This window comes from Silurus meridionalis, chromosome 27, assembly GCF_014805685.1.
Source record: "Silurus meridionalis isolate SWU-2019-XX chromosome 27, ASM1480568v1, whole genome shotgun sequence".
NCBI lineage: Eukaryota > Metazoa > Chordata > Actinopteri > Siluriformes > Siluridae > Silurus > Silurus meridionalis.
In genome coordinates, this window is record NC_060910.1 from 4416224 (window position 1) to 4442502 (window position 26279).

General features: G+C 36.9%; 1 protein-coding gene across 1 annotated transcript in view; it reads right to left on the reverse strand.

The window, feature by feature from the left end:
• The window catches only part of ksr2 (kinase suppressor of ras 2), a 104590-nt gene that overhangs the window by 12557 nt on the left and 65754 nt on the right, over nucleotides 1–26279 (reverse strand). Inside the window, 10 exon segments of the mRNA XM_046842066.1 lie at nucleotides 842–975; nucleotides 2435–2531; nucleotides 10161–10528; nucleotides 11691–11739; nucleotides 15734–15800; nucleotides 16222–16263; nucleotides 17223–17391; nucleotides 21735–21844; nucleotides 22318–22335; nucleotides 22616–22701. Coding sequence (XP_046698022.1) covers nucleotides 842–975; nucleotides 2435–2531; nucleotides 10161–10528; nucleotides 11691–11739; nucleotides 15734–15800; nucleotides 16222–16263; nucleotides 17223–17391; nucleotides 21735–21844; nucleotides 22318–22335; nucleotides 22616–22701 — 1140 coding nt within the window.

Below are 26279 nucleotides of genomic sequence, written 5' to 3' on the forward strand. Positions count from 1 at the left end.
GGTGAGATTAGAATTTGTTCTCCTAGTAGGCAGTTTAAAAAATTCAGCACGTCCATTTTCAAGATACTGCACCTCTAGGTGCTTATACCAGATTCCGGAACATTTGTGAGCCTTCTTTCTTCCTTATATCTGCCTCCAGTCACTGGGTCAAATCCTGACATTTTGCCCTGTCATCATTAGAGTGAAGCAAATGCTTCCATTAGCCACATTTCTTTCTTCTTTCAATTTTTTAGACAGAATTACAACCCTTATTTAAGTTCCTTCGCTGCTCACTTGCACTCAATGGCGAGAGAGCACGATATCGGAGGTGAAACCGCATTTGCGTTTTGCAGCCAAGAGGTGACTCTGGCTCTTAATTACAGGCTTTGGTTCCTATAAGCCTTTTCGAGCGATCATTATGAGGCTATACACAAGTTTACAGCAAGCCTGGCATGTGTGTGGCAGGAATACACAGCTTTCTATATACACAGAATACTGGGATTTAGATCAGACCTACTGCTAATGTGTGTGTGTGTGTGTATGTGTTGAAGGGGGAGGGGGTATTTGTTCTACAAGTTGGTGTCTAAAATGTCAATCAGACCCCTGGCAGCACACCAAATACATTATAATGACAGCGTCGGAAATCACGCTCTGTCTCTTTTAGCGGCCCTCGATAATGAAATGAATTCACGTCGACTAATTAAACTTGGAAAAATCATGAAAGGCAGAAGCATTCTCATTAATTCACAAAGACAGAGTGTGTGTGTTTAATTAAGAATGTATTGGGGATGAAAGAACATCTTTTCATCACATCTCTAGAAGTGTCAGTAATCGCTCAAGCTACATCACTTATTCGACATACCTGCCTGCTTGTAAAACACCAGATATGGTGAAGAGTCCAAAATCGGTGATGACCACTTTCCCGTTGTCATAGAAGACGTTCTTCGACTTCATGTCCTTGTGAAGAATGCCTTTGGCATGCAGATAGCCCATGCCCTGGACAACACACACACACACACACACACACACACATAAGTTTGTCTCTTCCCATCTGTCTTATCATTTGCCATTTCTTCTCACGGGACCCTTATTTTACAGCGATTCTCCGTTTTGGTGATTATTGTGTGTACATATACACATTTACATATACCGATCAGGCAATAACATTATGACCACCAGCTTAATATTGTGTTGGTCCTCCTTTTGCTGCTAAAACAGTCGTGACCTGTCGAACATTAACAGTATTTATTTCTTCAGCAGTTTGAGCTACAGGAGTTAGTTTGTTGGATCGGACCACACGGACCAGCCTTCGCTCCCCACGTACATCAATGCTCCTGTCGCCGGTTCACCACTGTTCCTTCCTTGGAGCACTTTTAATAGATACTGACCACTGCAGACCAGGAACTTCTCACAAGAGCTGCATTTTTGGAGATGACCAGTCGTCTAGACGTCACAATGTGTCAAACTCGCTCAAATCATTACGTTCGCCCATTTTCCTGCCTTTTACATCAGCTTTGAGAACAAAATGTTCATTCGCTGCCTAATAAATAAATCCACCCACTAACAGGTGCCATGATGATGAGATAATCAGTGTTCTTCACTGCACCGCTCATAATGTCATAATGTCATAATGTCATAATGTTATGCCTAATCAGTGTATAGTTTAGTCTTCTAGCCATTAACAAGTATGTTCCCTCAGATCACGTTTTTCGGTACTCTATCTCATTTCTGTTTTCCTGTTTACGTCTTTATTTGCCTATCGTTATGTCTGTTTTACATTTAAAATTTTGCCTTTTTATATAATAAACTTTGTCTTTAACACATGCAATAATGCTTTCAGCAAATTACATAACAGTAGCAACTATAATCATCATTATTACATTTATTATTATTATTATTGATATTTTTTTAAATCATTGATCATTCTGGGTAAACTAGTGGTATAGAACTTAATACTGAACAGACATTTATATTTTAAATAAAAACACTAAAGTCACTCTCAAAAGCAGAAAAGTGCAAGGTATTTAAATGGAAATGAAACTACTGTTGGAAAGGTAAAAAAAAATTACAGAATGAATAAATATTTGTACTATAATAATTAATATTTTGAATTATAATAATAAATTATTAACTACCATATAAAATTTGCAAAATCAATATTTGCTTTGCAAAACACATCAAACAGAAGAACTGACAATCAAAAAATATTGAATAGAAATAATGACCATAGTTATATTTTTTTGTACTTATTATTGTGCAGAACAGGAAATGATGGTGCTTTCATGTTGTTTGCATTTATGAGGAAAATTATCTGTAAATTTACTAATCAATTTAAAACCAGTGTTTTATAGAAACATATACAAAAACAAAAAAACAGTGAAAATATATACAATGTCTCTCCATGTTCCTATTGAAAATTCATCCATCATGAATATAGATTGTTAAAGCGTCTTACCTTCACCATTTCCTGTGCAATTTGTCTGGTCTTGTTGACATCCAGGATGACTTTTGCATCTCTTATAACGGAATACAGAGTCCTCCCTTTACACAGACTAGAAGAGATGATGGAAAAACATCAGGAGACAGCAGAAGGGTTATGGATATTTTGTATAGTGATTTTAGTATGGTAAGATATCAGTATGGTTCCTATTTTACAAGAGTTCAGCTGTATTTATGATGAGATGCTGATCAGGACCACGGCTGTAAGTCGAGGAATTGTCTGTGGAGCCCATCGGCAAAGTGAATTATTCAACAAGTTTTGGTCCAGCTATTAATAAACTTCAGTCGTTGAAATAAAAACAGCAATAAATTTAAAAAATGTGTTGTTTCCTATGGAATCAGGGTGTACAAAAACAGTTACTAATTAGTTTAAAAAAAAAATTACAAATAAAAATTATTATGGCGAAGCATAAAAAAATATCTAATCAATTCTATTAACTAAAACAAACAAAGCTGATGTATTTTAAAAATAAATTTGTACGAACATCACTGCACCCCTTCATCGATCTGGTCTATTTGAGTTTATGAATTTTATGAGTTGCTCAGTAGCTCCTAGTTTTATAACCATAAAGACTGTATAAGACTGTAGAAAGAACATTACTTATAATCTTATACTCCAGTGCTCATGTTAGTTCTCACTCTCCAGTGTTCTGTATTGTTGAAAGATTTATGATCAAACTCTTGATGTCACCCAAATGAGGATGGGTTCCCCTTTTGAGTCTGGTTCCTCTCAAGGTTTCTTCCTCATAACATCTAAGGGAGTTTGTTCTTGTCACAGTCGCCACGGCTGCTCATCAGGGATAAATGCACACCATTCACCTTGACTGTTGATTTCTGTAAAGCTGCTTTGAGACAATGCCTGTTGTGAAAAGCGCTATACAAATAAACTTGACTTGACTTGACTTGACTATATGGCAGAATCACTAGACAGAAGCCTCTCCTCGGTGCAAAACCCATGGAAGCCTGCTTTGTAGCCCACCAGCAGTCACCTGAATGACTTTCAGATTGTGTGGAACAAAATTCTCTGGTTTGATAAAACCAAGATTGAACTGACTGGCCTCAACTCTAAATATTATGTCTGGAGAAAACCAGGCAACACTCATCATCTGCATAAAAAGTGAAGCATGGTGGTGGCATAATCATGCTGTGAGGGTGTTTTTATGAAACAAGGACTTAGTAGTCATTTGGTTAGGGTTAAGGGAAAGCAAAATGGAGCAAAGAATAGAAATATCCCTAATACAAAAACTGTACCAAAGCACTCAGGACCCCAGTCTAGGCCGAAGGTTTACTGTCCTACATGACAGTGACCCTGAGCTCACAGCCAAGACAACACTGAAGGGCTTTTGGATGACTCTGTAAATGTCCTAGAGTGGCTCAGCCAGAGCCCTGACTTAAACCCTATCGAACATCTGTGAATAGACCTAAAAGTGGCTGTCCACTGACATTCCCCATCCAACCTGACTCTACTTGAGAGGATTTGTCATGAAGAATGACAGAAAATCCCCCAAACTGGGTGTGTAAAGCTCGGTGCATCATACCTGAAAAGACTCTGTAATTGCTGCCAATTACTTAGTAAAGGGTCTGAATACATGTACATATGATATTTCATGGTGTCTTTTTTTTTTATTTTTATTACAGACGTTTCCAGAATTTTGTTGTCACTGTCATTATGGGGTACTGAGTGTAGATTAATGTGAAAAGACAATCTAGTTAAACAATTGTAGTATCCGGCTGCAACATGACGCCATTTAAATTAAGTATATACTTTCTGAATGTACAATATGTATATAGACAATGAAATATGCAAATATCAAGCATTTTAATGTACTCAGCATAGCCAATCTCAAATCACTTTCTGCCTTTAATTGCAATAAAACTCCCCAAAGAAAGCACTGGCATTAGCCACAAAAAAACAAAGGGAAATTTGATTATATTGTATATATTTTATATAAGTTTTTATTAATTGGATGAAGTTGATTGGTTGATTGTACTGAACATGGTATTGTATGAGAAAGTGTGTGTCAGAGAAGTTTGTGAGGTTGGTGCAGGACATGTATGAGGACAGTGTGACGGCAGTAAACTGTGCAGTAGGAACCACAGATTGATTCAAGGTGGAGGTTGGACTGCATCTAGGATCGGCTCTGAGCCCTTTTCTGTTTGCAGTGGTGATAGACGAGGTCAGACAGGAGTCTCCGTGGACTATGATGTTTGCGGATAATATTGTGATTTGTAATATCCACATGTGACAAAACCACAATGAGTTTCTTGCTCAAATGGTCTTTAGTAAAGATGTGAAACCCAAATGTTAAAAAGTTCTGCACATGTACAGTATTTGTGTATGGACAACACTCGTTTGTATGTCTTGTTGTGAAGTCTTGCCATGCATGCATATCTAAAGTGCCTTGTTAGTTCCTGATTGTGACCTTTTCACTCGCCCTTCCTTTTGTGTTCTGTATATAAATTATTCTGGTTTATTGCTGCCTGGTTTATTCCTCCACAATGGATTTCAATTAAACACACAACAAGCACTCGCACTTACATCCTGCCTAATCTCACCAAATTGGACAATAAATTCCTACAATGGGGAATCAGGACAAATGTCTAACAAAAAACTGCACATAATAGACTGAATGTTGGAATTGTTTGTGCTAGAATCTGTTTGTGCTTTTCTCTGAGACTTTTAAAGTTTAAATCCCCTCTTTAAAATTTTTAATTATAAAAGCACTTGTGCTATTGCCAGAGGTTGAACAGCTTGTCCTCCATGCAAATGGTGTGTTTGTGCAACTCTTCATTTTTCATGCAAATCGTATCTGTTTGTGTCCTGATAAGATGTTGAGTACATGAAAAATACACTACGTGGATTATAGTTTTATGCACGTTGCATTGCATGTCATGGGTTATGTTGTTATTCTGTGCAAAGGAGAATAAAGCTTATGCATTAAAATGCAGATTCCGTTTGGTAATACATTAACTAAATACGAATAAAAAAAAATGTGTATATCCTGTCCAGGTAGTCCACGACTTACGATGACCCCATCTTGACTTGAAAATACAGTAAATCAAGACATGGCCTATCCTACCCAGAGGTAATATACTGTAGTTTGATAATAATTGAACAAATTACAGTATATAATTTAGCAAAACAGGGCGCATGGACTAGCGCTGGTTCGCGAGTGGAGGGCAGACCATATGCTGCAACAGATTTTCACAGTTTTGTCATATTGCTGATAGAAATATCAGTCCAACCATAGTAACTCAAAGTATATATATATATATATATATATATATATATATATATATATATATATATATATATATATATATATATATATATACAAAAGTATTGGGTCACCTGGTCATATGTACAGTATGTGATCTTTGAGCATTGCATTCCCTCCACTCTTCTGGAAAGATGTTGCACTAGATTTCGGAGTGTGCTTATGAATATTTGTGTTCATCAGCCACAAGGCTGTTATGAAAGGCAGGTACTGATGTAAGTGAGGAGACCTGGGGTACAGTCAGCGAAATGCTGCGAAATGACACATGCTGTGTGTGTGTGTGTGTGTGTGTGTGTGTGTGTGTGTGTGTGTGTGTGTGTGTGTTAGTGTGTAATTGCAACCAGGTGAGGTTATTCAGTATGCTTGTACCAGAGAGCTCTGTAATGTGTGGGAAAGGAAGTCCGTGGTGGTCATGTTTAAAGTCCATGGTTTCCATCAAGAAACAGACTTTAAATTGTGCTGTAACATGACAGAGGGTATCCATAGTAAAACTAATCAAGAGCAGAAAAATGAACAACTGAATACAAGCATGATCTACACCAGTGGCAGGACAGGGGGCAAAGACAAAACTAGAATCAAAACAAAATGCATGCGAGTGAAAAAAAGAAAAACTCACTTTTTCATCCAAAAGATGAAAATACAGTGGAACCCGGTTATCTCGCCCTCGGTTATCTCGACAACCCTATTAAGTCGACGTTTTTGAAGTGGAACCGCCAAATTCTCGCTTTTTCTACGCATTTTTTATCGGTTATGTCGACTTTTTTAGAAATTTTAACGTCAGTAATGACGATCAGCACTGTGCAGCCGCAGAAGAACTTGCGAAAGTGGCGGAAAAATCAAACCTTATAGATGCTACAGGTGTTTGTATTGTATACTGGTGAATCTCTGCTGTTAGTAAGTGCACATATGCATTTTTTTTGTTAAATGTTATGCGATGAACGGAGCGCGCGCTCGGCTTCAACTCCTTACCAGCGTGGCCACCGAGAGCCGTGCTCCTTACCGGCGCGCTGGCGAGCAGGGTAAGGAGCACGGCTCTCGGTAAGGAGTTGAAACCGTGAGCTTCAGAGAAAGCGGCCGAGAGAGCACCTGCACTTTTCTGTCGTTTTTGGTTTCGGGTTCGGTTTTGGATCTTCCGGGTTTTTTTTCCGGCTTCGCGCCGTGCCGCCGGTCGCGGTATTTTTTAATTTCCCTATTTTTCCATTTACAAACTCCCTCTCTCTCTCTGTCTCTCTGTCTCTGTCTCTCTCTCTCTCTCTCTCTCTCTCTCCCCTCGGCATCGCGGACGAGGTTTTACGGACACTTTGCTTTGTGTGTTTGTGCGGATTACTTCAGCCTGATGGTCATAAGTTTTCAGAAACTTAGTTACTGTTTATTTTTCTTTTTTTTCCACATGTGGACTAAATGTGAGACGGCACTGTGCAGCCGCTGGTTTTTTTTTTTTGAGCGATCTGTGTGTTTATAATGTTGGAGAATATAATAAAGGTTTGTATGGAGAATGGACGGTGGTTTGTATTGTATACTGGTAAATCTCTGCTGTTAGTAGGTGCACTTATGCCTTTTGTTGTTAACAAGCGTATGTACATTTTATAGCATGCCTTCATCAAACAAATCGCAACGCTGTTGTGTAAAAAACCCTCCAAAAACACGTGCATGCACATTCTCATTTATTAACGCACATCATGTACATAAAGAAATTTTAAGCATGTTAATGTTTTGCCGCCATTTTGTTTTCGTTTATCTCGATCATCGGTTACCTCGATGCTTTTTGGCGACCCCCTACGACATCGACATAACCGGGTTCCACTGTAGAACAGAAAGGAGTCTCTAGTGTCAGCAATTTAAAACTTTTAAGCAGCTTTTAAATGAGACTATAAAGAGAAATAAAGTGGAAAACAGTGTATTTAAACAAATCTAATCACTCGTAAATTGCTGAGGTGTAAAAGAAAATGAAACGGCTATAATAATAAAGAAATACCACGCCTGTCTTTTCTTCTGTGCGTTCTCAAGGAGAGAATCGTGAATCACATCCATGTCAGCAGTGGCTCTTTTTTTCACGCTCAATTACCTCCGATGCATGTAAAGAGGTACAGTAACGCGCTACACTTCCTGTCACCGGCGCTCGGACTGCAGCTGCTCTGCATGTATGAACATACCAGTGAATCACTTCTGCTGTTCACTTGTTATTGCTAAAAAAATGTCAATTCAACCTCACAACACTATAGACATTCTCTATATGAGTTTGGTCCATGCAGAGAAGACGCTTGTTTGCGTTTCTGATGAAAAAGCCAGACAATTACTGCATGCAGGACGAAGCGGTCGTGGCTTTGACCAGACCATCAATGTTTATGTTCCTTGCAATTGAAAAAGCAAGGTTTCGGCAGATTGAGGTCCTTTCTCTCAATTTCGGTTTGCTGCTCCTAGTTAAGTGCTTTGAATTGGAGAAATTCAGAAATTGTCAGGTGCATTAATTCCACAATAAAAAATATGCTTTCTTTATAAAAGAGAAAAGCTCTAAATTTGCGGAATTAAAACATTTATATGTACACCAGAGTGCACTCGGGTTTGTCCGTGCAAGAAAATCAATTTAAATCGGACAACTGAGCAAGCCTTTTAATACAGACACACACACACACACACACACACACACACACACACACACACACATACACAAACTCATAGGAGCATAAATTACATAAATTGCTGATAAAGTAAATTAACCAGCATCTTCTGACCAATCAGATTTGTGATTAAAAAAATGAATATAAATAATAAATGTGTATAGATGTAATGAATACAGAATACTGTACGTTCAGTCACGTTCACGAGCACAATATTTCGAATCACAATCAGTGCTGTCAGAATCAAATCCATCAGAATCATGATCAGAATGATCCTGATCAGCAGAATTCTAAATAGATTTACAATCAGCATTGCCAGAGTCAGAATGAGAAATAACACAATCAAAACTAAAATTGACCCAATTTGAGTTATAATAGAAACAATTTGAATCGAAATTGTCAGATTTAGAATCCAACTCACAATCATAATTAGAACTATAAGTCTCATTAAGAAATAATCACAATCAGAATTAGAATCATCACCATTATAGTCAGAATGGTCACAAAGTCAGAATCAAATTTGAGACAACCAAGAGTCAGGATCATCAGAGTCAGAATCATCACAATATCAGAATCATCAAAGTCAGAATCATCACAATATCAGAATCATCACAATATCAGAATCATCAGAGTCAGAGTCAGGATCATTAGAGTCAAAATCATCACAATCTAAATCAGAATCATCAGAGTCAGAATCATCACAATATCAGAATCATCAGAGTCAGAATCATCACAATATCAGAATCATCAGAGTCAGAATCATCACAATATCAGAATCATCAGTCAGAATCATCAGAGTCAGAGTCAGGATCATTAGAGTCAAAATCATCACAATCTAAATCAGAATCATCAGAGTCAGAATCATAAAAATATTAGAATCATCAGAGTCAGAATCGTCTCAATCAGAGACGGATTTACACAATCAGAGTCAGAATCATCTCAATCAGAGTCAGAATCATCACAATTAGAGTCGGGATCATTAGAATAAAAAACATCGCAATTAGAGTCAGAATCATCACAATATCAAAATCATCAGAGGCAGAATCATTGGAGTCAAAATCATCACAATCTAAATCAGAATCATCAGAGTCAGAATCATAAAAATATTAGAATCATCAGAGTCAGAATCGTCTCAATCAGAGTTAAAATCATCACAAACAGAGTCAGAATCATCAGTCAGAATCGTCACTATCAGAGTGAAAATAATCAGAGTCAGACACAGAATCCTCACAAACAGAGTCAGAATCATCAGATTTAAAACTGTCAAAATCAGAGTCAGAATCATGACAATGAGAGTCAGAATCATCAGTCAGAATTGCCACAATCAGAGTAAAGTTTTTTGTAGTCAGAATCGTCACAGAGTCAGAATCGCAAAAATCAGAGTAAAAAACATTAAAGTCAGAATCGGCACAGAGTCAGAATTGTCAGAATCAGAGTCAGCATCAGAATCAGTAGTGTATCAGTATCAGTACATAATTCTCAGAATCAGAATTATCAGTCAGAATAAGAATTATTGCTAAAAATGTGCATTGCGTGATCAGTTAATTAAGCGTAATGATATTTTTTGAGGTTCTATAGATTTTTTATTACAGCTTTTTAAGAGAATTTACATGGATTTATATAAATCTGTATAAAAGGTACCCCCAAAAAAAATAAAAAATAAATAAAAAATAAAAAACCACACCAAAAAACATGCTGTATTAACCCACTACAGCTAGACAGCATGCATACTCATACAATCAGCAGAGGGAAGATGCTGGAAAGTTGCGGGTGATTTGACGCCTACCTGGTGATGATGGCCAGGTGCGGTGGGCTCATGCACGCACCCATGAAGAGCACCACATTCTCGTGGCGCGTGTTCCTGTATGCCATCACCTCCCGCTTGAAAGCCTTGAGCTGATCCTCGTTGTCTCTCTCGATGTCGATGAGACGGATGGCCACCTCGCCGTGCCAGCGGCCGTGGTAGACCTGCCCGAAGCGTCCCTTCCCGATCAGTTCGCCGATCTCCAGCTGCTCCAGCGGGATGTCCCATTCCTGCAGGAAGATGCTCGTCTGGCTCGCCTTACGTGGGAAGTTACGCGCCGACAGCAACGACAGGTTCATTTCCTCAAACTCGTCGGCCGAGTCCTCTGCTTCATGGTTCCCATCTTCGTTCTAAGTAAGATGGAGAACATTATGAATTATATTATATATTTATACTCTACTCAATATACTGTACAACATGAATAGCATTATTAAGACTTTTATATGTATATTATTATTTTTTATTGTATCATATTATATTATATTATTAATACTATGAAAAATATAGATGCATTAATATATATTACATATAATTTCATATTTATGGTGAACATAGTATTTATTATTAGTATATGAATATTATAAATATATATATATATATATATATATATATATATATATATATATATATATATATATATTCATATATTTAAAATATATCTTATTTAATGTTTATATGATGATACATTTATATATTAAATATTTCTTGATTTTTTATACATTTTAGCTAACATGCATATTTCATTCCTACAGCATTAGCATGGAGGTAGAAAAGAAATCATTTGTATGAGGTAACAGGTAACAGTAATAGGTCACATGTCTTATTATAACATTACTCAGCCTTTTCTAGATTTGACCTTCAGAGACACAGGAACAATGTGTAATAAGTTCATCAAGGAGACTGTTACAACTGACCAGCTATTTTTCTTAGAAAACTGCATGACAGCATGCGTAAGAGTATTAAGCTTTAAATGCATATTAGAATGCGATTGATTTTTTTTGCTTGTTTTACCGATTATAACATGGAGGCATCGTGCTTTCTCACATAATACAAAGTTCATCTTGTGGATGCTATTCATCCAGTGGCATTTCTACAACATTTCAATTTTTAATCCATGAGTTGGTCTCTTTAAGCATGACCCCACCCATATCAACAGGGTGTGAGGGTTCAATAAATAATTTGATGAGGATGAAAAGTAAAGTTACGCATACGAAACTTCAAAATACAATCGATCACTTAGAGGTGATTTCAGAGAATTTATTAGACAGCGCTGTACATGGACAACATTAAAACGCAGATGGATAAAAGGTCTTTCAGAAGAATGGTGTTTTTTTAAGCTGCATTTTTCAAGATTTAAAAAATCTGTTCCAAGGTGTATTTGAGATGCCCTAACACTTCATCAGGTCGTTTTTTTCCGCCTTTGATTTGCCACTCAAATGCATAAGTATAAATATAAAACCACTGGTCCCATTATACATTATTCATTTTCATTCTTGCTGTAGAGAAACTCACATCTGAAGTAGGTTCAACCTCGATCTGCAGCAGAGGGTTGCCTTTGTTACTGTCAGAAAATAAAAAAGAGAGGAAAAATAAATCAATTCCATCATTAGGCTCAAAACAAACTTTCATTTCAGAGATTCTTTTCATCGTGCTGCACATGAAGGAGATTTAATTATAAGCCAGATTTCTGCAGCTTTATCCGAACCATTTTATTGTGCTTAAACGGATGCCGGTTTGTTGTCGCACGTTCACTAGAGCTAATTCCCCTGCGTTAGCTTACGAGCAAAGAATTTGCACACGATGCCAAACACTAGCAAATGTCAGGTATTTACGAAGGCACGTTCCACACAGCGTATATCTTATGCTCGTTCTGTAGCGTCATAAATGCAGAGCTTTTTATGCATATCATAAATTTTTGAATATTATTACATTCTAGAACATTCTAGAATATTACTTTCATATATATATATTAGGAGCAACAATCAGAAATCCACAATCACCATAAAAAGAATGTGTCAAAAGGTTAGTCCCAAATGTCAGAGTGCAAAGCAGGTATTAAGGAGCACAGATTGCACATTAGATATTTGTATAATGGTTAATTTTGCATAAATTGGCTTGATTTAAACTTGCATTCTTTATAATAGCCCTCAAAAATGACTTATAAATGCATTATTAGTTTTGGTCCTGTGTGATTAGTGCTTTGCTCATGACTGAGCATTAAGTAATCACCTAATTTCCTTGGCTTTTAACTCCACCTGCTCTCTCATGTAATTATCCAATCAACTAATCATGTGACAGAAGCACAATGCATAAAATCATGCAGTTACAGGTCAAGAGTATCGAGTTAACGCTCACAATTGGAAAATTGTGACTAATTGTGATGTGGATGTTGGTGCCAGATTTGGCTTTGACTATTTAAGATACTGCTGGCATGTTTAAACACAAAAAATTACTCCAAAGATTTTACTGGGAATGGTGCAAAAAACAAAAAACATCCACTGATCAACAGTTTGGCTCACAGTAATGGCTTGTTAATGAGAGAGATCTTGGTAGGAAATGGTAGCATAAATATATGACCCTTTACGCTTATGGTCTGTGCAAGAAAACCCATGTTGTATAATGTTCATGTAAACAAAACTCAAGCTATACATTGGACTTGCTTCAGTTCATTAAAAAAAAAGACAGAATCGGTGTTGCTCAACTTTGTATTCCTGATTATTAGGTGTTGAAGAGCCGTACTACGCACACAGCCTTATTATTACAAATAGACACCAAAGAAACATTCCTGGAACAGCTCGCGTAGCAACATGGGTCCTGGCTTTAATCATAATGCCTGAACACATTGCTGTGCTTTCAGAAAGCCCACAATTAACATCATGTTTGTATATTATGAGCTGGGAGAGTGAAGAGGTCTCACCAGAGACACTCATTACATCAAAGAGTGTGTGGTCATATTGTGGTCATCAGGAAATGTTGTCTCAATGTTGTCTTAACATTAAATCCTGTTATAAGACATGCTGTATTTTGGTGCACAGGATTTGGGAATCATCATCATCATCACCATCATCAGCAAATTAATCGTGGATTGTTATTTTAATACTTTTTTTCAACTGTATTATGATGATGATAATCATCAATCCTTATTATAATTATTATTATTATATTATAATTTGCAAATAATATTATTCAGCATAATCATAATTATCATTCTCAAATTCATTCGTATTTGTATACTTTATAATGGATTATTTAAATATCTTCAAAAAAATTTCAAGTTTATTCTTTAAATAATTTTCAACATACATGATCAAACTTCATTATTATTATTATTATTATTATTATTATTATTATTATTATTATTATTATTATTATTATTATTATTATTAATACATTAATAAGTTAGCATTGTTTAAAGAATTTCCATTTACAAATATAATTACAATCATCATCATCATCAATATAATTATTTGAATAATTCTTTATTTATATTTAAATGTATTATTTAAATAATTCTATTAATTATTATTATTATTATTATTATTATTTATTATTATATTAATAAAATTATCATTAGTTTAGTAATTTGTCATTTACAAATACAGTATTATAATCATCATCAACATCATCATCATCATCGCATGAACAATTTATCATTTATTACTTTAATCTTTTTTTCTGAATTATTTAAATAATTTAGCAAAAATATTTTAAAATTTTAATTACATTTTATTCATATTTAATATTTAAATAATATTCATTTGAGCTCTGTGTCATAAAAATGATTATGACAAGTTATGTATTGTCTTGTATTCTGTCTTTAGTTTTTCTATAGACACCTATAGACATGCAGCAAACAAACAAACAAACAAACAAACAAACCCAAAAATACGTACATTTGTGTAGCGTTTACACTCAACCCCTGCGTCATACTGCCATAAGCCTGTTTTCTGCAGATCATAAACATGTTGTGAGTTGTCATGTCTTTTTAAGTATACTGATTATTATTTACACAAACTGACACAGCAGTTGTGACATTATGTCACATTAAAATGTCTATATTTGTCACATGCACTTTTTAAATGTAATCAGAAAGGCTTTTTATTTAGACCTTGAGGAATAAGCGATGCTAATGTCAGTTTTTAAATCAGTTCAAATTAATGAAAAATAGTGCAAAAATCAATACAAGGCAAATAATATAAAGATTGCACATACCAAAGCAATTGTAAGAAGGACTTTTTTTAATGGGACACTATTCAGAAATCTGATTATTGTTCGATTACTGTCCACATGTAGCACAGAAACTGCATTAATACACTGGACGTTAAATTTCCTGTACCCTCGTTTTTTCCCAACACTCAAGCATGCACTTTCCCAAAGAGTTTCAGCATTGCACATTTTTTCTCTAATAATCTAATCAAGGTGTCAAATATGTATGATATCTGAGTGAGGAAGCAGTGCTGAGGCGATCCCTTGAGCTCACATTACACCAAATTTAACGTACATACATAAAATAAATTCTCAAGTGTGTATATTTTATACCTAACAACCATTATTGCATAAAACTGTACAAGCTACACTACAATCACGGGTCCTTACTAAAACAACCGCCACAGCTCAGGTTTCTCGGCAAGTGAAGGATTTCTTTTTTCTGAGGCACTTCAACAGTAAGAATGACATGTGCTCTGTAAGCACTGCTGATAGTTGCAATAACAGCCATCTGATCTACTCCGAATTTCACTGATGTACATGGACCTGATTGGTTTTGAGGGATAAATAAACGCTTGGCATCCTCATGCGTGTCAGATTGTAAGCGAACGAGTTTCTCTGTCGTCTATACGTAATGGTCGAGCTGGAACTAGACAAAAATGCAACAGTGTAATAATGTAAAATATATTTTGTTGTTCAGAAAGTACAGTATACTACTCACATACTGCACTTGTATTGCTAGTTTGCGAGTTATAACCTTACTAGCTCACCAGATTATTACTATGAATAATTGTTCGACTTAATTCTTTATCAACAGGGGACTTTTCTTTGCCTCTGCATTATATCTTTTCCCCTTTTCTGTCAATTATTTCTATCTTAAGGCATGGCCAGAGGATATACTGCCTTCTGATTGGCTAGCAATCAAAAACAATAGGATTTTTTTTTTACCAGGAATTAATGCACACATGCACACTGGGACCAAAAGAACATTCCCTGAGCTGTGACCAGATTGGTTTTGAGGGATAAATAAGTGACTGGCATCCTCAGTCCTACACAAAGGCATTGTGTACTTTAGCTAAAGAAGTTAAAGTTTGGTATACACAAGCAAACAGATAGATCGGTAGATCGATAGATGAATCGATAGATCGATAGATAGATAGATAGATAGATAGATAGATAGATAGATAGATAGATAGATAGATAGATAGATAGATAGATAGATAGATAGACCTACACACATACACACATACACACATAAAAACATACATAAATATATATATATATATATATATATATATATATATATATATATATATATATATATATATATAAATAAAATACACACTTACCCAGGCTCTGCCAGCACAGGATGGAGGATAACCTGAGGAGCTCTGTTAGGAACCTCTGGAGTCACATCTACAGAGGCGCACACACACATATTTAAACACACAAACACAAAGATATTGAAAAAGTGATTACAACTGATTCATCTTGGTAATTAGCCATAACTGATGCAGCTGTTCACTTTTTCACATGGAGAAAAAACAACAAAGCTAACAATCCTTCAGGCAAACAAAGCTGAGCTTCCTTCCTTCACACACACACACACACACACACACACACACACACACACACACACACACTCAAGTTTATTTGGGAAGAACAGAGCGAGCGGCAGCATAAGGCCCATCGCTAGGCGCTTTACAAAACACACAAGCACAGAGGAGGCCTGGAGTTGTGTCTCAGAGAAAAGACAACAAATTACATCAAAAGAGATGTCCTTGGCTTTCTGTGTTGCATTATGGGTATGTGTAATGTCCAATTAGGATGCACTTACCAGGAAAGATGAACTGCTGCTTGTATTTGTAGTAATGAGAAGCTGTGAGAGGGGAGAAAACAGACCGCGAGAGACACGGGTTGGTTCGCGGTATCCGTGTGTAAAAGCTGATATAATGTTTATTTTCGACATGAGTACATTTTATAGTGTCTTGGTAATGAGTGTTTATTGAAAATTTGCACAGTCGATATGTAAAATTAGGTTTTTTTCCATTGTACCACAGTTTAGTATTTTCATGCACAATATATTATACATTACATTACACTATATATTGGGTCACCTAGTCATGAGTACGGTATGTGATTTTTGAGCATTCACTTAGATTTAATCACAATTTACTCTTATAATTCCTCCACTCTTCTGGGAAGATGTTCCACTAGATATTGGAGTGTGTTTATGGATATTTGTGTTCATCAGCCACAAGGGTGTTATGAAAGGCAGGTACTGATGTAGGTGAGGAGACCTGGGGTGCAGTCATCGTTCACATTCATCCCAAAGGTGTTCAGTAGGGATGAGATCAGAGCTCTATAGCAGACCACTCAAGATCTTCTCTCCAAATCATGTAAAGCAGATCTTCAAGAAGCTCACTTTGTGCACAGGGGAATCACCATGCTGGAGCAGGTTTTGGGTTTCCAAGTTCAAGTGAATGCAAAATTGTATTGTAGTGCATCTAAAAATGTCCTGTATAATTTAATACCTCCAGCTTTTTGGTAACAGTTTGGAAAAGAACCACATAGAGCAGGAAAGGTCAGGTGACCCAATACTTTTGGCAATGTAGTGTATTTTTTTAAAACATGCAGTGTAAATGTTGCTCTGTTTGAATTCATTCTTCAATACAAAAAATCTACAATATTTATTAGAGAAAATGTGTTTATGTACACTATAATCAAACCGTGGTGAGTTTTAAGCTGAACATCCAGTTGCGACATAAAAAATTATATTATATTCTGTATAATTACTGCTTATTACTACATTGATACTGTGTGTGTGGGTGTGTGTACCTGTTAAGTTGGGTTGTTTGGTCTGTCGGGCGTTTTGATGGGATGGGTGAAGCGGAGAGGGAGGAGTCGCACTGGGAGGAAGAGGCGGAGCTGGGGATGATGGGGTCGAGGAGGTAGTGGATGAGGGGTTACTGCTGGAGTCAGGCTGGTACGGCACAGGAATGTGGTCCTGAGAGATGGGCAGAGAATCTCTTTAGAGCATTGACAGAAATATTTCTCTAGAGTGATTTCAAAAGCAAGATCTATCTGGATGATTCTGTAAAGAAATAAAATGCAAATGTTAGCATGGGCAAACCGCCATTACAAAGTGGTCAAAGAACTCAAAAAGTAGTACAAAAATGCACTGAAAAAATCGGAGTGGACTTTTGTTATTTTTGTTTATGTTTCTGCTAGAGATGACATATGCAGGTGGTGCAGGTGTGGCTACAGTGAAAGGAGGCTTATTTAAATTGTGTAAATTTCACTTTCTGACTGAATGGGATTCCTGTCTGTGACGCTGCGTTCTTTAATACTGTGTTTCGGTATAATATTGAAGGTTTCTATAGCCGTGGCATCATGATGATGGTATTAGGAGGTGGGTTGAATGCACAGCCCACCACTGTTCTATACTGACTTGAGTCTTCAATGCAAATTTGATTCTTTATTACAGACTTGATTTACCACAGACTCAATTAATTATAGACTTATTACTGACTCGTCATTTCAGGATCGATTCCTAATTTCAGATTTGTTTCCTCAGTAACAACTCAAATCATTACACACTTAATGCTTCAGTATAACTCTGAATTCACTTAAGACTTCATATCCTACTGACTTGGTTCGTTGTTTACAGAAAGCAATCTTCATCACAGATTTCATTTCTCAGAAGAAAGCATGGATTCCTCAAGACGGGCTCGTTTCTAGTAGAGCAACAAGTGAACAGACTCCTTTTCTTTACACACACACACACACACACACACACACACACACACACACACACACACACACACAGAGGAAACAGCCTCTTGGTGAAATCTCAGCACAATAGTACTCCTACACCTAAGGCGAAAGCTGTCAAATAGCTCAAATTGATTGTGTTATTTGGACAGACAAAATGAAGTTGCGTCATGAACGTGTTGTCACGGTCGTGTCTACCAGTCCGCACTCGCATGTGGGTACAGAGAAGATAAACAAAGTACAGAAAGTAAGGTGTGCCTTAATTTTTATTATTTTTATTATTTATATTATTTTTTATTATTATTTCTTTACTGTACTTGCTTCCTGTGTGGAGCTTCATATCCCCTCTGTTAAAGTCAATTACGATTTGTTGTTGGAGATTGTGATTGGCAGTGGACCAATGCGCGGTGTTATGACCCTGTGTTATTACACCAGTACAGCCATAACACGTGTGAAAGAAAGATCGTGGGCGAAAGAGTGATTGTGTATTTAGAAATGTCTTCCGGATTTTATGTGCAGTTCATCCATAACGTCCTGGGTCACAATATCAGCAAAAATCTTTGCCCTCACATTAGATCTGTTATTTACCTGGACCCTAATTTCATATCATGTCAAGAATACAAACAAAGAGAGAGAGAGAGAGAGAGAGAGAGAGAGAGAGAGAGAGAGAGAGGGACCACTCAGTCAGACACTTTTAATGAGTCTCTCCAAATCTCAGTGGACATATTTTACAGCACTACTTATATGAAATGTATAACCACGAGAGCTGGAGATCAATAAAGCCATAAAAGGAGATAAAACACTAATAAGCACCACGAGCACGAGGGATCCGAACAACTTAAAGGAATCCATTCAGTTATTTTCCCGTTAACCTGAGCAATTATAATTAGTAAGGAATAAAACGCCTTGTGGTGTGCTGTATCAGAAACATGGAGGTACTTTGTCAAAAATCATAGCAGTTCTCTACAGCTAAGATTTTAAAACATTTATTAAACAAACTAAAATGTTGTATTTTTTTATCCATTTCAGATTAGGAAATAAAAGTTTTAATTGGTTCAAAGAGTTTTTTTGCGTTTCTGTGGCATCCATTTCATCTCAAGTTTCTAACTGTCATATCAGTGAGGCTAAATCGCTAACTATGATCTTACCAGGCTTTAGCTTGCTAGTTAGCTTATACGCATTATTAACTCTACAGTATCCAGGCCATGTCCTTGCTAAAGCTTATACTGTAAATGACATCTTGTTCAAATACAGGTTTTTTTTTTCAGTTTGCAAAGGAGTTTATAGTATCTGATTGACCAGCATTTGACAACATGCTGTGCTAATGACGTTTCCAATATTGACGTAATAAAAAAAAACATTTTCATAAACATGCCTACAAACAGCAATCAAAATACTTGAACACCTTTAATTTCTCCCTTCTAGGGATGGTAAGATTCACCGATTCGCATCGGGGCATCGGCATAGAGGTTAACGATGCGATGCATCGATTTTAAAAAGTGTGCATTGAAAAAAAAAGTTAGCATTTGTATTGTGATGCGTCATTTTTTTATTCGGTAAAAAACGATTTGTTTATATATGATTACTAGCAGATGTGCTATACGGTTATTATTTAGAAAGTGACCAATAATTTGTGACAATAAACTGTTCTCGAGTGCTGTCTCTCAGCATCGCTGCTGCTACCTGAATATGACGCATCGCAACACTACGGAGACCGAGGCGTGTCCTGAGAGTCACAAAGAATACAGATTAACATGGCAGAGGTAGAGCTGTAACTTCCTGCACACAGAACAGGAAAAGAACATCTGGTTTTGTTTCATCTTTCTTCTTTATTTTTTCTTTTTGCACTGAAAGGCGTGTTCTTGAAAGGGCCATGTGTTAGCAGTCAGAAGGCATTTAAGTAAATTTGTGATTTGCTGTTTGTCTGAAACAAAGAAAAAAAAAGTAAACTTTCGGTACCACATTTAATTGCATAGCATAGTATTTTGTCCATTGCATCGTATTTCATTGAATTGCATTGTGCCAAATCAAATCGGATCGAACTGCATCCTAATAGGGGTGAATCATATCGTGTCGCATCGCATCGGTAGCTGCTTCATATATATTTTTAATGTATTGTATCAATGACTATGGTTCAAGATGCAAATCACATCGGCCTCAGTTATGGAGATGCATCCCTACTCTATATTATAAACACTGTCAGTATGTAATGTATGCCTGACAAAACCAGAAGGACACAAAGCCATAAAGATCTTCTAAAGCTACACCATTTGAATAAGTCAGTTTGACCAAAGAGCACTTCCTGTCTGTTAGCGGGGATCCATAAGAAATACAGACTAGAATTTTAGCAACGCGTCAGTTTTGGTTCTTCAATAATATGTAGAGTATGATCGATTCTTCACTCAGATTCATTTTAAGTAGCATTAGGATGCTAAGCTAATCCTAATGTCTTTTTGCAAACAGGTTGTACGCAGAAGTGAGAAAGAGGAAAGCGAGAAATGTTATCAATGTTATTTCATTGGAACAATCTAAATAACATATAATCAACTTGGAAAAGCTTACATTTCTTCATAAATACAGTGTTTGTAAAATAAATGTTTTTTTGAGGGACAAATGCAGGTTCCTTTTATTTATATGCAGCAAACCAGGTTATTTAATAGCATGAAAATTCACTTTGACCACACAAACATATAAATGTCCAAATGTTCCACTTTATTTTAATTGAAAAATACTCCCTTAGCATAAACACCACCTTTACACCCTTTTAGCATCCGGACAGTCCATTTCTCCAAACTGAAACACTTTGCTATTCCTCTCTTATACAACTTGCCAAAGCTGTTTTTCTCTAGTTATTTCTTTGTTGTAATTCTGATTTAGGTGCGGTGACTGGGCCATTCTATGATAGATAACACTCCAGACGACTGTTTGCTCTCTGAAGAACACTTACAGAGCTCGGGCGTACAGCTTCGGCTCATTGTCTTGTTTTGAAATCGGTCAATGAGCCGTAGTATGGAATGTTGCCATGTTGGATTCTTTCATCTAAATAAGTCTCCAGCCTTCCCTGCTTCAAAACAACCCAAAACCATTAAACTTCCAGCTCCAAGTTTGACTGTGGGGTTGAGGCAGCCTGGTAACATCTGCTTTCCTGTTCTGTCTTACAGAATTTGTACTGAGAACGAACTTTCAGACTTTGGCTGTCCAATTTTTGTGCATTTTCCTCTTTTACTTAGTTTGTTGCATATAAATAAAGGAAGCATGCAATTGTCTCAAAGACCATAACATACTTCTTCTAAGATTTCTTTAACTTTTATTTAATTTCTGTCCATATGACAGTTAAAGTAATCGCACAGTAATACAACATAAGAAATGCAGATTGTTTGACAGCTGTACTCCAACACTCATTACATTATTTACATCGATCTGTACATTAGGAACAAACAAAAATCAAAGCAAATTCACCAAATCATGTTTTAAAACTTAAAGGAATATAAAACCAGAAGCTCAAAATCATTAAAATGGTAAATATTATAAATGTAAACCGTGACATGACTGGGATGTAAGTAAAGACCGGCCCACCTTGTTGATTTTGTTGGTTTTGGGCAGCGTCTGGCTAATGTGCAGGTCTGTGTACCTGAGGGGGTTGTTTATGTCGCAGGGCACCGACTCGGTCCTGACGAGCTGACGAGCTGGAGAGACGGCGAGGAGAAATCATATATAGTATCCAAGGTAACAAGAGACAGTTGTCCCGGTAACAGAAACAGAACAAGTGGTCATGGAAACAAAACTCCAGGGAAACTTGTCCGCACTACACAAAGACATAACAATATGTTTGCAGGAGCTGTCAGAATGACGCAATAAATGTCATGACTGATTACAGGGACATGTCAGGTTCGGCAGCATGCGTCCAGAAGCCCACTCAAATCTCACTAACGATTTCACCTGGCAGTATGGGAGGTGGTTTATTAGGATGATGCTGGCCATCAATATCAATCATGCTGGAAAGATTCTAGGAGACAGCTTTGAGCAGGTGACAGGAAAGCTTTAAGTGTGACTGAAAGTGTGTCATGGTGGCATTATGGTCAAGAAAAAAAAAAAAAGACCTGCCCAGTCCACAAATGTTTTTAGCACTCAGTGAGGTTTCTATAATTGGGTGCATTACCTTGAGATGTTCCTTGATCTCCAAGAGAGAGGACAGAAATAGGGGGATCAAAACAGGAAAAGAGAAAAAAGAGATTAGGAGCAAAATTGAATCGGACGGATGTAAAGAAAATGTTTTATTTTTTTAGTATACTATGAAAACTAATATTTGAATCATGTTTTAATGGCAATCATATGTCAGCAGTTATCTTATTCATGAGATGACTCTCATTAGGACGACGACCAGTTATGAATTTCTGCAATAGCAAACATAATTTTAGAAAAAAATAAGGTGTCATGAAAAAAGAAATGGGAAATACCTTTGAACGAGTTCCTACCTCCTCGATGGTAAATAAGCAAATGGCAAGGAGGTGCTTCTTTGGTACATTTATTGTGGCACTTCAGCCTGGAAAAAGCACAGGCATTTTATGTAAATATATATATTTGGTCATATTTTCAGTTCATTAATAAAGCATTACATGGATTGCTGTACAACCTAGACGCATGACACAACTTTTGACTGTTTACACCCCAATGCGTGATCTCCACTCCTCTGATTCTGGTCTTTTAGTTGTTCTAAAAACTCCTACCTGTTTACATCCTATGGGTAATCAGCCTTTTTCCGCCCATTCATCAAAACGGGAATTTTCTCCGGTTAATTTTTATTGATTTTTGTTATGTATTTGTTGTTTATTTTATTTACTTATTTTATTTAAATCTTTTTTTTCCCTTTTTCTATGCTATATAGAATAAAGATTGTTTTTATATTATAAGATCGTTGTTGCTCATGCTGCAATACAGCACAGAGAAACGCACTCTGTAAAAAGTGCAGTCTGCCCTCTTCTGCATACAGACACCATGAATAGTGGTGTTGTGAAAGACAGAGTTGCCAAACAATCTAATATCAAACTCCAGCCATGACTATAAAAACCAATTTTAGATCGTATTGTAAGTGTGAGATCCTCAGCAGCCTCTTTATGGACATTAATGAATAAAACATTGCGCGTCTAACTAAGAACAAAGCACGATGTTAGATATGTATATAAAGGAAAAGCGAGGGGAGGTTGTGTATGTTTGTTATACTATTCATCATGTGATATCACGTTTGATATTATTTTTTCGGTTTTCTAGATTCTCCTAAAACTGCTTATTTCAAGCCTGGAGATTGAAGGCTAATCTTCTTTCTTTTTATTCAAGCTAGGTTTTGTTCTACAGAATAGCTTCAGTTTTTTTTTTGTTTTTTTTATGCAAACATTCTGTAATTCTTTTTTTTTTGGTAGTGGAGTTGGGAATAAAAGTAAATTTTCTGGATTCCAAATTGAACGTACAAACTTCAATAGCCAGAAAGCAGATAATGTTAAAATTCAAGACCTCGTTGTGAACATTGTAGAAAAAAGAGCAGACCTTCTAACTATTCACTTATACATCATACCTAGTGCAAAAAAGCCCTACTTAGAAAAAGCCTGTTCCAATCAGATGGCAGCAAAAACCCATAACCGTAGTGACAATAGACTATTGACAGTAATTGTGACAACCTTGCAGTTTTTCATCACGACTGAACAGTAGGTCTAAATATAATAGGCAAATATTAGGGAACAGTACTTGGACTTTTACAGCTAAATTTCCCAAACTGTCACCACATAATTTGCCGCACAAATCCCAAACGTGTTCCAGCATGACAATACCTCTGTGCACAAATCAAGCTCTATGAAAATATCCTTTACAAGAGTGTATGTGAAAGATCTCCTGCTATAGACTTTTGTCCTTAACCCTAATGAACATGCAAGAATGTGAACGCTGACTGCACCCCAGGCCCCCACACCTCCTCTACAGTACATCAGGCTGACTGAATCTCCACAATCACAATCCAAAATCTAGTGGAACGTCTTCCCAGAAGAGTGGAGGTTATTATAACAGGGACTAAATGTGAAATTGGACATTCAAAAAGCATACACAAATCTTATGGTGAGGTGTCCACAAACTTTTGCCCTATATAATGTATGTTAGTTTGCATAGAAATTTTTTTAACAATAAGCAAGTTCACAGTTCTAAAACTCGAGCCTCATACTCATGTCATCCAAAGTTTATTCCTAAAGGTTTTCCTGGCTAAACCATTCCTTGGGAAATACAGGTGTTTTTCACACCTGCACTGACAAATATCACAGGTAAGCAGACACCACACCTGATTCTACTTCTGTTCCTCACACAACTGATTGGCTGACTGATTGGATCCCCGGCTCCAACCCGGCTTTTCCAGATTCTTCGCTGCTTGGTGTTTATGGACATTATAAAACATGATTCTCTTATACAATATACTCTTACGCAATCTATTGTTGTAGATATACAAATATGACTGAGTTAAAGCTTGTCGTTTCCATGGTTACTGTGTTTGACCCAGATGTTCAGTATATTAGGACAGATTTCTGTTCTGATACTGATTTCTATAAAAGTATTCTTCCGCCAAACTAAATAAATCAAGCTTAGCCACAGTTAGACTTACCCACAGAATTGTTTGGATTTGCAGCAACCAGCCCGAGTGTACAGGGAGTGCAGAATTATTAGGCAAGTTGTATTTTTGAGGATTAATTTTATTTGAGGATTTAATTTGAACAACAACCATGTTCTCAATGAACACAAAAAACTCATTAATATCAAAGCTGAATATTTTTGGAAGTAGTTTTAGTTTTAGCTATTTTAGGGGATATCTGTGTGTGCAGGTGACTATTACTGTGCATAATTATTAGGCAACAACAAAAACAAATTCATACCCATTTCAATTATTTATTTTTACCAGTGAAACCAATATAACATCTCAACATTCACAAATATACATGTCTGACATTCAAAACCAAACAAAAACAAATCAGTGACCAATATAGCCACCTTTCTTTGCAAGGACACTCAAAAGCCTGCCATCCATGGATTCTGTCAGTGTTTTGATCTGTTCACCATCAACATTGCGTGCAGCAGCAACCACAGCCTCCCAGACACTGTTCAGAGAGGTGTACTGTTTTCCCTCCTTGTAAATCGCACATTTGATGATGGACCACAGGTTCTCAATGGGGTTCAGATCAGGTGAACAAGGAGGCCATATCATTAGATTTTCTTCTTTTATACCCTTTCTTGCCAGCCACGCTGTGGAGTACTTGGGCGTGTGTGATGGAGCATTGTCCTGCATGAAAATCATGTTTTCTTGAAGGATGCAGACTTCTTCCTGTACCACTGCTTGAAGAAGGTGTCTTCCAGAAACTGGCAGTAGGACTGGGAGTTCAGCTTGACTCCATCCTCAACCCGAAAAGGCCCCACAAGCTCATCTTTGATGATACCAGCCCAAACCAGTACTCCACCTCCACCTTGCTGGCGTCTGAGTCGGACTGGAGCTCTCTGCCCTTTACCAATCCAGCCACGGGCCCATCCATCTGGCCCATCAAGACTCACTCTCATTTCATCAGTCCATAAAACCTTAGAAAAATCAGTCTTGAGATATTTCTTGGCCCAGTCTTGACGTTTCAGCTTGTGTGTCTTGTTCAGTGGTGGTCGACTTTCTGCCTTTCTTACCTTGGCCATGTCTCTGAGTATTGCACACCTTGTGCTTTTGGGCACTCAGTGATGTTGCAGCTCTGAAATATGGCCAAACTGGTGGCAAGTGGCATCTTGGCAGCTGCACGCTTGACTTTTCTCAGTTCACGGGCAGTTATTTTGCGCCTTGGTTTTTCCACACGCTTCTTGCGACCCTGTCGACTATTTTGAATGAAACGCTTGATTGTTCGATGATCACGCTTCAGAAGCTTGGCTATTTTAAGACTGCTGCATCCCTCTGCAATATATCTCACTATTTTTGACTTTTCTGAGCCTGTCAAGTCCTTCTTTTGACCCATTTTGCCAAAGGAAAGGAAGTTGCCTAATAATTATGCACACCTGATATAGGGTGTTGATGTCATTAGACCACACCCCTTCTCATTACAGAGATGCACATCACCTAAT